A 12,318-nucleotide genomic window follows, 5' to 3' on the forward strand; every position below is an offset into this window, starting at 1 on the left:
GTGCCGCTGGGAGCAGCAGTGTGGGTGCCCCTGTGCCCCCCAGGCCCACGGTGCTGACTGCTCCGCTCCTTCGGGGGGGGGGCAGAGTCTCAAAGGCATTGGCCGTGTGCGAGGAGTCCAAGGTGAAGTCCTTCGTGTGTTCACATTGGGGAGTCCAAATTCAGAGCTTTTTTTTTTGCCGAGTGAGCACTTCGTGTGCTCCTCCATCCGCGCTGGAGTGCGGCTGCTCCCGCGTGGCTCTGCGAGCAGGACAGCTCTGCTGTGCCACCTGAGGTCCGAACTGAGCTCGATGAGCCGGGCGCTCATCTGTCGGATTTGGAGGTGGGGGAAGTGCAGTGGGGGGGGGGTTAGGGGGGGGTCAGGTTTAACTGCACGGAAAGATCGAGCCCTTTTCAGAAAACAAGGCCACCAACTTCAAAGTGCGAGCAGACATTCCCGGGGTCTGGACAGCAGGAGGGGGCTGCAGAGCTCCCCACCCCGGGCAGCACTGCTCCTGCAGCTCCCAAAGCCTCAGTGGGCACTGACAGTGCCCTGAGCCGGCCCTCCTGGAGCTGAGGGCTGTGCCAGCCCCGGGTCGGGGTATGGGGCTGCCCCGTGTGCCATCATCCCTCCACTTCTCCTCTTTGGCCGACGGGGGAAGCGCACCCCCCCAAGGAATTGCTCTTCATTGAACAATTACAATGAGAAAACAACCCGAATGTGGCAGAGTGCACGAAGGTCTGGTCCCTAAAAAAGGGAGGGGGGGGGGAAACAAAAGAATGAGGTATACCCATCACCAGAGCTGCATCCTGACCCAGCTCCTGGGCACCTGCTGACACTGCCATCGCCTCGGGGGGGCTCCAGGCTTCCCTGCGGTGTAAGCAGTGCCCCCCACCCTGTGCACATCGATGAGGAGGAGGATTTCCCATTGGAGCAGCACCGCTGAGGCTGCATGGGAAGGGCCATCATTGCACCACAGGATGCGAACGCAGAGCTCCGGCTGCAGGGCAGCAGGGAGAGCTGCTCGGAGCCACCAGCAAAGCTCTGTGACGCCTGGCAGGATGGAGCCACGGAGAACGGTGCAGCCACGCGTCCTCAGGGAGCTCTGTGCTCCTCTCAATGTGGGGAGAGGCATCCGAGTCCACGGGAAGGAAAGGGAGCACACGGCCAGGCATGGAGCTCAGCGCTGAGCCCCCTCTGTTTGGTGCTGATTTCTTCTCTAGAGGAAAATATCCAGGTAGGAGAAGGGCCCGGATCTGCTTCCTGCAGGAGGGAGGAGGCAGAGACCTCACATGTCATCCTGGGTCCGAAGAGTCCTCCTCTGCTCCTCGCAGCATGCAAGGAATGCCCTTTGCAATAAGCATTCCCCAGCGGGCAGCTGCAGCGCGGGGCCGCGGCTGCGTGAGCAGTGGGATGGGTGCTGGGTGCTGCTGGGTGCTGCAGGGCTGGGTGCTGCTGGGTGCTGCAGGGCTGGGTGCTGCAGAGCTGGGTGCTGCAGGGCTGGGTGCTGCAGAGCTGGGTGCTGCAGGGCTGGGTGCTGCAGGGCTGGGTGCTGCAGAGCTGGGTGCTGCAGGGCTGGGTGCTGCAGGGATGGGTGCTGCTGGGTGCTGCAGGGCTGGGTGCTGCAGGGCTGGGTGCAGCCCCACTGCTGACAGCGCTTCTCCTCTTTTTTTCCCCGTTGGAGTTGAGTTGGTAAAGCAAATCACATTGAATTGAGGGTCTGCTCTGCCTGCACCCGCAGCTGCTGTGTGCCAGGGCCCATGGGGCAGAGCTGTGGGGCAGTGGGATCCCCCCTTTCCATTCCTCCTCTCTGGGTGTCACAGTTCGTTTGTTTTTTTTTTTTCTCTTTTTGTTTTTTTCTCTTTTTTTTTCTCTTTTTCTCTTTTTCTCTTTCTCTCTTTTTGTTTTTCCTCCTCTCTGTCGGACACTGATCCTTCGGGACCGCCCTCGCGCTCAGAGTACTCGGCGAGGAAAGCAGAGTTGCTAGTGGTGTCTCCCCTGAGTATTGTCAGCAAATTTCATTTAGGCACCTTCAAAAACAAAACAGAACAGGACAGGACAGGACAAGAAAGCTTCCGCCATTCTCGGTGTTGCTACAAGAACCGGTCCCCGTGGGGGGGGCAGGGGGGCACCGGAATGCTGCCTGAAAGACGAACAACCAAACACACACACACAGACCACGAACACCCAAATGCTCCTCGGCGTCGGGTGCCCCTCCATCTCACCCCTCCTCCAGCACAGCGGGAGCTGCTGTTGAGATGTTCCCCACGGAGGGGAGGTTGGGGGGGGGGGGGGGGAGGGTGGGAAGCGGGGTGGGGGTGGGGGGCACCGCGGTTCGCTGTGGCTTTGGCAATGTCAGTGGAAACAAAGAGGAAATGGGGCACCGGGGAAGCAGCGCTCGGCCCGGAGCCGCCCGGGTATTGCAGTGTTGTGTCGTCAGCTCGTGGCAAGCTACATAAGAGAAGATGCTACATTCCTTGGGACGAAAAATAGTGCTGAGTCGGATTCTTCTGCTGAGTGTCTTTTTGCTCCCCGTTCCTCCCGAGGAGAGAGATGGGAGGAAGGGGACGGCGTCTCCGTGCTCCCAGCGCGGGGTCGCGTCGGGAAGGAGAACTTTCAAATTCACCAAAAAAAGAAAAAATAAAATAAAAAGGCTGGGGATATTTACAGCCATCCACGCACAGTCCTGGGGGGCGGGACGGCTCTCCCCCCCCCCGCTATGGGCAGGAGGGGCTGGTGGAGCTCTCCAGTGAGGACTGGGAGAGGCGGCGTGCCAGCGGCCCGATGCTGGAGTCGGCCAGCGAGGAGGTGGGGAAGAGTTTGTACCAGCCCGCCACCGTGCTGGAGAGGTCGAGCTCCTCCAGGACGATCTGCGCCATGCCCATGAAGCACTTGTGGTCCATGCGCCCGTAGTCGCCCCACACGATCACCTGTGGGGCAGAGGTGGCATCAGCGGGGCCACCCGCACCCCCCCCCCCCCGCTCCATCCCCACCCCAGGGACTGCCGGGGGGGGGTTCACCTGCAGGACTTTGCCCTGGGGGCTCTCCTCGAAGAGCAGTGCCTGCTGGTACGAGGGGTCGCAGGTTTTCTTCACGGCTTTGGTCTTCTTCTTGGCCAGGCAGACGCCGTTCTCCAGCAGGTACACCTTCACGTAGGTGGCTGTGGGGGGAGAAGTGGTGGCTCAGGGCAGCTCGTGGCAGCGCCCAGCACGGCCCCGGCCCCTCCCCCCCCTACCTGGGATGGATTTGGAGCCCATCTTCGGGATGAGGCCCCGTGCTTGGATCACCTCCACCTCCAGCTGCCCGCTGCGGTCCGCCATGCCCACGTGGACGTCTCCTGGGCAGGGGAAGGGGTGCACTCAGCATCCTCCCAGTGCCCTCCTCCCGCTGCGAGTGAGCCGGGCTGGGATGGACCCCGGGCACCCAGAGAAACCACTTCTGGGGTTGGCAGCCTCGGTCGCAGCTCATTAAGGTCAGAAAAGACCTCTAAGATCACCAGGTGAAACCATCAGCCCCTCCCCTCCGTTCCCACTGCAGCCCTCAGAGACGTCCCCTTCCTCCAGCACGGACCCCCAGCACTCACCCATCGGGGGGGTGGCCAACGTCTGCCGCCCCACGAGCTGCCCCGGGCCCAGCCCGTCCAGGAAGTCGCTGAACTGGCTCTCGGCTCCCAGCCGCGTGGTGGGGAAGATGAACCTGGGCAGGACGGAGCAAGAGACACTAACGGGGCCCCGGGTGCCCCCACCCGGCGCGGCGGGCACACGGCAGCAGCCCTTACGTGCCGTCGGAGCTGTTGCTGTTGGTGCTGCCGTCCGTGGACTCGCGGCTGCCCTGCCTGGTCACCCTGGTCCTCAGCTCCACCGCGATGCCGGTCTCGGTGCTCCGGCGGATGTTGCTGCGCAGCTTTTTGGGACCGCCCTCTGGAAGGCAAAGGGTGGGGTGAGCCGAGGTGTGGGGTGAGGTCGGGGGTGCCGACACCTCCAGGTCCCACGGACACGCACGGACCCCACTCTGCCTTCGGCCAAGCCGTCCCAGGAGGTGCTGAGCAGTGTGTGCTCGGTGTGCTGCTGCCCCAGCGCTGCCGCGTGTCCCCAGCGGTGGCAGAAGCGCAGGGAGGAGCGTGCCCCCAGCCATCCTGGCACTGTGCAGACCCCCCCCAGCCCCCACTGGTGCCCGGTGCCACGGGCACTGTGTGTGCCTCTGCTGGAGCGGGCAGCACGCCACGATCACTGCTGTCATTGTTTGTAGGAACCTGCCAGCTCGTCGGGGTCCTTTAAGGTGAGCAGGGAAGGCTGTAGCAGCGCCGCGAGAGCCCTGAGAGCGAACCGTGCACGCTCTGCTGCAGCCACGGAGGATGAGGGACGGGCTGGGGAGGATGACCACATCCCCGTGGGATAACCACGTCCCGCCCGGGGCATCTGGGACCCGTCGCAAAGCAGGGGGCCCGAGGCACACGGCGGAGGGGTGCGGCTGTGCTCACCGCTCTGGTTGAGCTGCAGAGTGCTCCTGCTCCACTGGGACAGCCCCACGATGGCCACCATCTTGGCGCCCAGGCTGGAGCGCCGCTTCTTGCTGGCCGTGATGCTGACGGAGTCGGCGCTGCCCCGCGCGCTCTTCTCCACGCCGTACATCTCTCCGCTGATGCTGGAGCTGCGCACCACATTCCTGCCCGACGACGACGACGACGACGAGCCGGCGTCCCCGTTGAACATGGTGGGGCACTGCGGGGGGGGGGGGATCAGCTGGGGGACAGCGGGGCTGGGTCAGGGGGTGCTCAGCCAGGCAGGACCGCGGGGCCGTGCGGTGCGTGCCCTGAGGACGCACCACCCCCAGCCCCACTCCACGTGGCCCCAACGGCGCAGGGTCCAGAGGAGAGCCTGGACTCCCCAGACCCCACCGTGGCCGTGGGCCCACCCCCGTGCCCACCCCCAGCACCACGCTGGCTCCCGGCCCTCACTGCTTCCCTTCCCCATGAATATTTAAAGCGCGGCGGGATGGGAGCATCCATCTTCCAGGCAGAGGTGAATGATGAACTGCGGGCCAAGTGAAGCCACTTTAGGATAATGGATGGAGGCAGCGCCCAGAAAAATGTTTCTCTTTCAAGAGACGAAGCCACAAACGCAGAGGAGAAGTGGCAGCCACCGATGGGGCAGCGCAGGGGGACAGCACAGCACGGCCCACGCTGCACGGGGGGGGACACGGACCCCCATCTCACCAACGCCACGCAGCAGCACCCCGGCACAGCACTCGCTTTCTTTGGGACACGCCAGCCCCCCGCCCCGACGAAGGGATCCCAAACGTCTCCCCCAGCACGGCCTGTGCGCTGCTCCCAGCACTGTGCCTCAGTTTCCCCCCCAGCTGCCCCACAGCACCCACTCAGCACAGAGCTCCGCAGGGAGCAAATGAGACGACGACAGTGCAGTGGTAATAGGATCATTTCAGTGCGAAACGCAAAGGGTCCCCACCCCACAGGGAGGAGGGATTCGCTGCACCCCTCGGCGCTCCCGCCCTGGGGTCGGGCTGCCACCCCACAGCCCCGTGTGGCAAAGCACGGCGATGCCGACCCACGGCCCCACGGCCCCAGTGGGCCCGGAGCGATGCGACGCCGTGACATCCCCACACTGATCCACGATGGCCCCGACACGGGCCCCGTGCCCCCCCCCTGCAAATTGGAAGAGGTCCCTTACCTGCATTGGGCAGCACCCCCCGGCCCCCCCGCCCACTACACGGCCCCCCGGCCCCACTGCGGGAGGAGTGGGGCAGCCCGGGCACGCCGTGTGGGTTTCTGGAGAGCAGAGCTGTGCCGGCGCTGCTTCAGCATCTCCATGGTGACACGGCTGACCCAGTTCTCCTCCCAGCCCCGAGCGAGCGGGGGCACGCGGCGGTGGTCCAGCGGGGGGGGGTCTTGGGGGGAGAGGGGGCGGTGCTGAGGAGAGGGGCGGTGGGAGATGCGGTGGGGTGAGGTGGGATTCAGTGGGATGCAATGGGGTGAGCTGGGATGCAGAGGAACGCAGTGGGCGCCCCAGAACTGCCGGGGACACTGGAAAGGGGGAAACAAGGAAGGCTGGAGGATCGGGGACATCCGGGGGACCCCCGGGTGGCAACGGTGCCCCAGTGCATCCCGGTGACCCCTACACAGTGCTACCCCGGGGCTGCGAGGGAGCCCTGCCCCAAACACCCTGCACGACACAAACAGTAATTATAACAACAAGAAAAATGGGATGACGCTTTGTCGAGGGCTCTGGGGGAGGGAGGAGGAGGATGGTGCCCCCGTGCAGGTGGGGAACAGCCCCTGATGGTGGGCAGGGGGAGCAGGAGGGGGGGGGGAGGTGATAAACGAGCAGCCCATGGCAGCCGTCCCCTGGAGGGAGGGCACAGAGGGGGCTGGGGGCCCGGGCCGGGGTCCCTGTGTTCTGGGGCTGCGGGGAGGGGTACCTGCAGCAGGAGGGGGGCACTGAGGCCGTGCTTTTAGGGCAAAGCCCACCTGCTGGGGGGGCTGCTGCGAGGGCACTGCGTGTGGCTCAGCAGCACGCGCCGGGGAGAAATCAAGGCTTCATTTCCCCTAAAAGTACTTAATTGTAATTAAACGCTTCAGGTTTGATAGGTGTTTGCTCAGCCCGGCTTAACTGCCCGATGGGGGTTATCCTTCAGCGCATGCAGCCCACGCGAGGACAGCGGGAGCCTGGGGGTGACGGTCCCACGCGGGGGCACACGTCCCCCTGGTCCTACTGCACACACACCACACTTTGGCCATGGGGTTTTCTTCCCTAACGCACAGCTCACCCACAGCCTGGGTGCACCCAGCAGGGCCTGGCAGCGGTACTGGGATGGGAAACTGGGAGGGCTGGGAGGGAGCACAGCACCCCGACACACACACACACACACAGCTGGTCTGTCAGCGGGTGGGGGCACCCGCGTCTGCCCCACACTCAGCCCCCCCAGGCGCCGGCCCTCTCCCGTGTCCCTGTGTGACGTCTGCCACGCAGTTAAATCAGATCTGCGCTGAATCCCGTCGTTTCCACGGCAACGTGGAGGAATCAGAGGACCCAAAGCCGCCCGGCAGGGCTGCGGTGGGGGGCAGCGGTGCTGCATGGACCACATCGGGCAGCCCCACTGCTCCGGGCTCGGCCCCCATCCCCTCTGCCCCTCGCGGGGCCGTGCTCCCCATAGGGCCGCTGCTTATGGGGCTGCTCCGCTTACAGAGCGCTGCCCCCACGGGGTCCGCAGTGGGGTCGGTATTGGGGTGCACGGGGTGGGGGGGGGCCGTGTGCTGACGGCGTTTCCCATCCCCATCAGTTTCTGCCTTGGCGGCCCGGAGCTCTGCAATGCAGCTCACACCGCTCAGCGCCGCGCGGATCCCATCAATATTTCATGGAGCTGCTTCCTCCAGGGGAAGGGCTGAGCTCGCTCTGCTGCTGCTGCTCCCAGCAGCGCTCCTGCACTCGTGGAGAACATCCCCTTCCCTCCCCCTGGCAGCCAGCCCCCAGCCCCCCCCACACACACTCTTCCCCTTCCTTTCCCAAACCAGGAACCACGGCTGCGCCTTTTGGGGCCGCGCACCTACGTGGGCTGCGAAGACCCCTCAGGTGGGAATCGCCGATATCAGCCCTGGGATGCTCGAGTGCAATGTGTTGGGGTCACAGGGGCAGCCCCACGGCCGTGGGCTCCGGGATGGGCACCTGGACCCCCCCAGCTCCGTGAGCGTGGCAGCGTGGGGTCCCCCCCGGCTCTGCCCGGAGCCCAGCAGGTCAGGTGCAACGCTTGCAGAAAAGTTGTTGGGTATTTTTTTTTAATGCTAAGGGCTGCACAATTCCAGCACCGTTTCTTAAGGGGTCAGCAGAAAACTTGCTTGCTTTGGGAAGACTTGTGCGAGCCGGAGCGATGCCAGGAGCACAGCACTGCCCACGGCAGCACCCAGCCCCCCCCCCCCCCCCCCACCACACGAGAGCCACAGCGGGGACAGTGCGCTGGGGGGGCAGCCCCACATCCCCTCCTCACTCCGTCACCCCACAGCCAACACGAGCAAGCGACACCTCCACCTCCTGGGATCCCCCTGCCAAAGGTGGGGGGCTCTCGGTCACCCCCTGATCCCACATATCCCCATGGCACAGGGACCTGACACAGGTGGGAGCCCTGAACAGGGAAGGAGCCACAGAGCACGTCGACCCCGCACTAAATCACTGCAGGAGTGACAACGTGAGCCTGCTCCCCTGCTACCAGGGATGCTGTGACACAACATCTTTGAGCGTGTGGAAATGGATGCGAGGAGACGGTGCTGCGCTGCTCTCAGGGAGGAGAATCTGGTGCTCTGTAACCTGGAATTGTGCAGCACTGTGGTGCTCCCACACGGCTGTGGCACAGCAGGAGCGTGTTCAGCTCAGGTGGGACCAGAAGTGACAGCACAGGGATGGAGGGGGGAGGACTGTCCCCGATTTGGGACGCGGTCTCACCCCTCTCTGCGTAGTGCAGGCAGTGCTTCAAGGGATGGGCCTGAAATGGGGCCAGAGGGAGCTGAGAGTTGGGGTGTGAGCAGCAAATGGATGGCAGAGAGGGCACAGAGCATGGGGAGATGGGCGGGAGCAGCAGGAGGGCTGGTTTGAGAGGGGGGCTGGGGATGGAGGGGAGAAGCTCGGGGCAGCAGCCCGGCCTGTGCACCAAACCACAGCCACGTCCCCAGCGTGTGGGGAGCTGCAGGACCCCACGGCCACCGTGCCCTAAGGAAACACCCAGCACAGCCCCACGGCTCGTGTCCCGCTGTGCCCTTTGGATTGGGGCAGGGGGCTCCGCTCACTCTTCGTGCTCCCCCACAGCCCCGTGTGCAGCAGCACCGTGGGGATGGACACTGGCCCACCCCATAGCAATGGGTCCTGGTGTGTGGGGTGAGGAACCCAGCAGGGATGGCTGCAGAACAACACAGGCACCCACCCCACGACTCCACACCACCACAACTGGGGACTGTGCTGAGACGTGAGAGCAACCACCGCTCCTGATCAACACCGCCCGGCTCCGGTCCGTGCTGCGGGGCCGGAGTGACACCCATAGCTTCCTCCTAACACGAAGCCCCAGCGGGGCCTCTGCCCACCCTGCAGCACCGTTTCACTCCTCCTCAGCAAGCCTGTAAGGGGCTTCCCTGCACGACCACCCTCAGCACCTGGCTGTGTGTGCACGGAGAGCACTGTGGGACCAACAGACACGGCGCAGAGGGACCGACGGACAGAGCAGAGCAGCACTGACGGACACAGCACCAGCGAGAGGTGAGCTGAGCGCCGGCATTCCGCGGGGCTGGGGGCTGCGATGTGACACCCCTCTTCGGGAAGGACCCCCACCCCCCCGCCCCCCCCGGCCTCGGCCGATCGCTGCCCCCGTGTCCCCCCACGGCGGGGCCAGGCGGGCACGGGACGGGGTTGACGTCAACGGGCTTTCAGCGGGGATGATGGATGGCACAGGGACAGCGCTGCCGGTCCCGAGCCGCGCTGGGGAGCGCTGCCCCCGCCGGTTCAATGCTCCGATCCTCGATTCCGGCAGCGCCCGACCCGGAGCCCCCGGTCCGGGCAGACCCACGCTTCGGGGGTCCCTCTCTTTCCCGAGCATCCCCCAATCTCGCCGCTCTCCCCCCCCGCCCCTCTCCGGCCCCGCTGCCGCCCGCGATGCTCGGGGCAGGTGCGGCCCCGCCGGGTCCCGTTGCACCGCGCCCCGCGGGCACTCACCCACCGCCGCCGCCGCCGCCGCCTCCGCCGCCCGTGCCCGCTCCTCCCCTCGGCCCCGGCGGGTGCTGGGAGCGGCGGGCGGGGGAGCCCCGACGGAGCGGGCGGCGGCGGAGAGGGGCTGGAGGAGCCGCGAGGAGCGGGGCCGGTGGGGGCAGCCCGAGGGCGGCGGGGGATCCCGCTGTGCCCGCGGCTGTGGGTCGCCCGCGGCTGGGTGGGGCTTGTGGTCGTCGGCCAGACCCAAAGGGGGTCGGGGCAGACCCTGCAGCCCCCGCGCAGAGCCTGGGATCTGCTGTGCTGACCTTCCTTCCACCATCCGGACCTCAAGAGGTCCCAGCTGAACCTGCGCCCCAAAAAGCACCAGCCCGACCCCGTACCCAACAATTGGAGTCCCCAGGAGGTGCCAGCAGGATTCTGTACTTGGCCATAAACCCCGAGAGCCACCAGGCAGACCCCGTGCCTGCTGGCTGGACCCCCAAGCTGTCCCTCTGACCCTCCTTCCATCATCCAGACCCCTGGAACCAGCACCGAGACCTCGAGACCCCCCAGCTGCACCTCGCTCCCCATCACCCAGAGCCCCCCAGCAGGCCCCACACCCACCGAGCACCCCCACAGCCTCCGGCCGTGCCCGCAGCCGTCAGCCTGTGCTGGCTGTGGTGGATGCTGCAGGGGCAGAGGGAACACACGACCCTCTGGGATGGGGTGTCCCCAACACCATCAGCCGCCGTCCCGTGGGCAGGGACCGTTCTGGGGCTGTGGCTGGTGCCCGAGCGCAGCCCTCCCAGGGAATGGGGTACATTCTGTGCCCCAATTCCTTCTGAAGGAGGGAGACAGTTGGAGCAGAGGGGCTGCGGTGGTCCCACGCTGCCCTTGGACTCACCTTGGCTCCCCGAAGGCAAACACTAACGTCCCCCGGAGCCGCTTCTCCTTTCGCTCATGGTGCATTCCTCCAGTGCTCTCCCTGCGTTCCCTCTCCGGGCTGCGCACCCTTTGACATGGCAGCCACGTGCCACGAGGAAACCCTCCTTCACCGACTTTAACTCTGTCTCTCCCTCAAATAACAGCGGGCTGAGATCGCCCTGCACTCCCCACCCCACGGCGTGGGGGTCCCGGAGCAGGTGGGCAAAAGCGCGACGGTGTCCAGGGGGTGATCCGGGGTGTGCAGGTGGCAAAGTGCAACGGGCATTTGTGGGTGCAGAGAGGATGGGGAGGAAATCCCTTCGGGGTGCTGTACGGGAAGGGGACAGCGGGGGCACGGCAGGGACACGGCAGGGACACGGCAGGGACACGGCAGGGACATGGCAGGGACACGGCAGGTCCCGGCGCTGGGCACGGGAAGGCTGGGGAAGGAGCAGGAATAGCTGAAAGAACTAAATATGGAAACTTGGATAAAACAGAGCTGAAGTAGGGAGACGGTTTCCTAACAGAATTCAAAGCATATAAACAAAGTCGGGGAGGGAGAGAGGTTGTCTGGAGGGGGCCTTTATGAGTAATATTTAGAAGAAGTGGCTGGAAATATCTCTTCGGGAAAGGCAATTTCATCAAAGCGGATCTGCAGCTTTGTGGGGACGGCGTAGCGGTGGGAACACATTGCTTCTGGGGCAGAGGTGCTGAAAACACCTCGGTGGTGGAGTGCCGCTCCTTCCAGAGCTTGGGGCTTTTTTGGCTGCTGCGTTTCGATGATAAAGCACCGAGTTTCGTGGCAACACTTAGCTGGAATCCTTGCTGTTCTTTGGGTTGGCCCAGAGCTCCCTGAGCACCCCTCTGTCCCCTGCTCCCCGGGCAAGGCTCAGCCCCTTGCTGCCGGCCCTTCATTCACTAAGGAGCTCAGCTTTGTCGGCTTCCCACCACCTTCTCCTTTGCGTTTTGCTGTTGTGCTGGTGGAAGGAGTTGTTTAATGTGATTACTCCTAAGAAGATTAGTGGGGCTCAGCTTTACGGCGCCGCAGGGGCTGTGGGCAGCGGGCTCAGGTCCTGCACCCACGGGGAGCTCAGCTGCTCACTGCAGGGACTCTCTGCACCCAAAGGAGGCAACCTGCTGGAACAAAGAGCCCCCAGACCTGACCCGAAATGGCTTCTTCTTTTCGTCCCAGCTCTACGAGGCAGCGTGTCTGTGTCCAGGCAGATTCTTTACATCCAGATTTTTCTTTTCCACGCGTTTCTTTGCTCGGGGATGCTTGCCCCAAAGCAACAGCTGGTTTGGGATTAGCGCAGAGGACTGCTGTAACGGGAGCCAGGTGGGATGGGAGAGGGCTGACTGATGGGAGAAAGGCCAGGAGTGCAACCTCTGCTGTAGCATCCAGTTTTCCTAAGTGCTTAACAAACCCAGCCCTCCTGCAAGCCGGCTCGGGGCTGCAGTCAGTGCTGAACAGCTCCTCTGGGTCTCATTGCTGGCGCAGGAGGCCCCAGCTGAGCAGGTAGCAGATGTCAGCGAGAGCGAAATCAACAAGCCACCAAAAGAAATGACACAAGCACCAATAAACCAGAGAGTGGAAAAAAAGCTGTTGTGGTTTTTTGTTTTTGTTTTTGTTTTTCTGGTGGTTTGGTGGTTTGAGGGTTTTTTTTCATTCTTCTTGGCTCTGCCGTGTTTCGGGCGGTCTGACGCAGGCATCTTTGTGTCTGCAGATGGTTGTGAT

General features: G+C 64.3%; 1 protein-coding gene across 3 annotated transcripts; it reads right to left on the reverse strand.

Moving 5' to 3' along the window:
- Positions 1-2,603: 2,603 nt before the first annotated feature.
- RIMS3 (regulating synaptic membrane exocytosis 3) lies at positions 2,604-10,862 on the reverse strand. 3 transcript variants are annotated; one of them, XM_065744691.1, is made up of 7 exons: positions 10,564-10,862; positions 4,460-4,700; positions 3,758-3,899; positions 3,563-3,675; positions 3,215-3,316; positions 3,000-3,139; positions 2,604-2,909 (listed from the first exon to the last, which is right to left on the reverse strand). In XM_065744691.1, exons 2-7 carry the CDS (start codon positions 4,689-4,691, stop codon positions 2,697-2,699), a joined length of 942 nt encoding a protein of 313 aa, XP_065600763.1. In that variant the 5' UTR covers positions 4,692-4,700; positions 10,564-10,862; the 3' UTR covers positions 2,604-2,696. The 3 variants fall into 3 exon arrangements, with proteins under 3 accessions (XP_065600763.1, XP_065600761.1, XP_065600762.1); XM_065744689.1 differs by having other exon boundaries at positions 4,460-4,721; XM_065744690.1 differs by having other exon boundaries at positions 10,547-10,862.
- Positions 10,863-12,318: the final 1,456 nt, after the last annotated feature.

This window comes from Cyrtonyx montezumae, unplaced genomic scaffold (assembly GCF_038088225.1).
Source record: "Cyrtonyx montezumae isolate F1298 unplaced genomic scaffold, pur_monq_1.0 scaffold_31, whole genome shotgun sequence".
NCBI lineage: Eukaryota > Metazoa > Chordata > Aves > Galliformes > Odontophoridae > Cyrtonyx > Cyrtonyx montezumae.

Bases quoted from the DNA above. Each gene is read 5' to 3' on its own strand.
- RIMS3 (XM_065744691.1), bottom strand. From the start codon at position 4,691: ATGTTCAACGGGGACGCCGGCTCGTCGTCGTCGTCGTCGTCGGGCAGG. The intron at 3,676-3,757 runs GTAAGGGCTGCT...CGTCCTGCCCAG, and splicing joins AGCAACAGCTCCGACGGCAC to GTTCATCTTCCCCACCACGC. The intron at 2,910-2,999 runs GTGAACCCCCCC...TCTGCCCCACAG, and splicing joins CCCAGGGCAAAGTCCTGCAG to GTGATCGTGTGGGGCGACTA.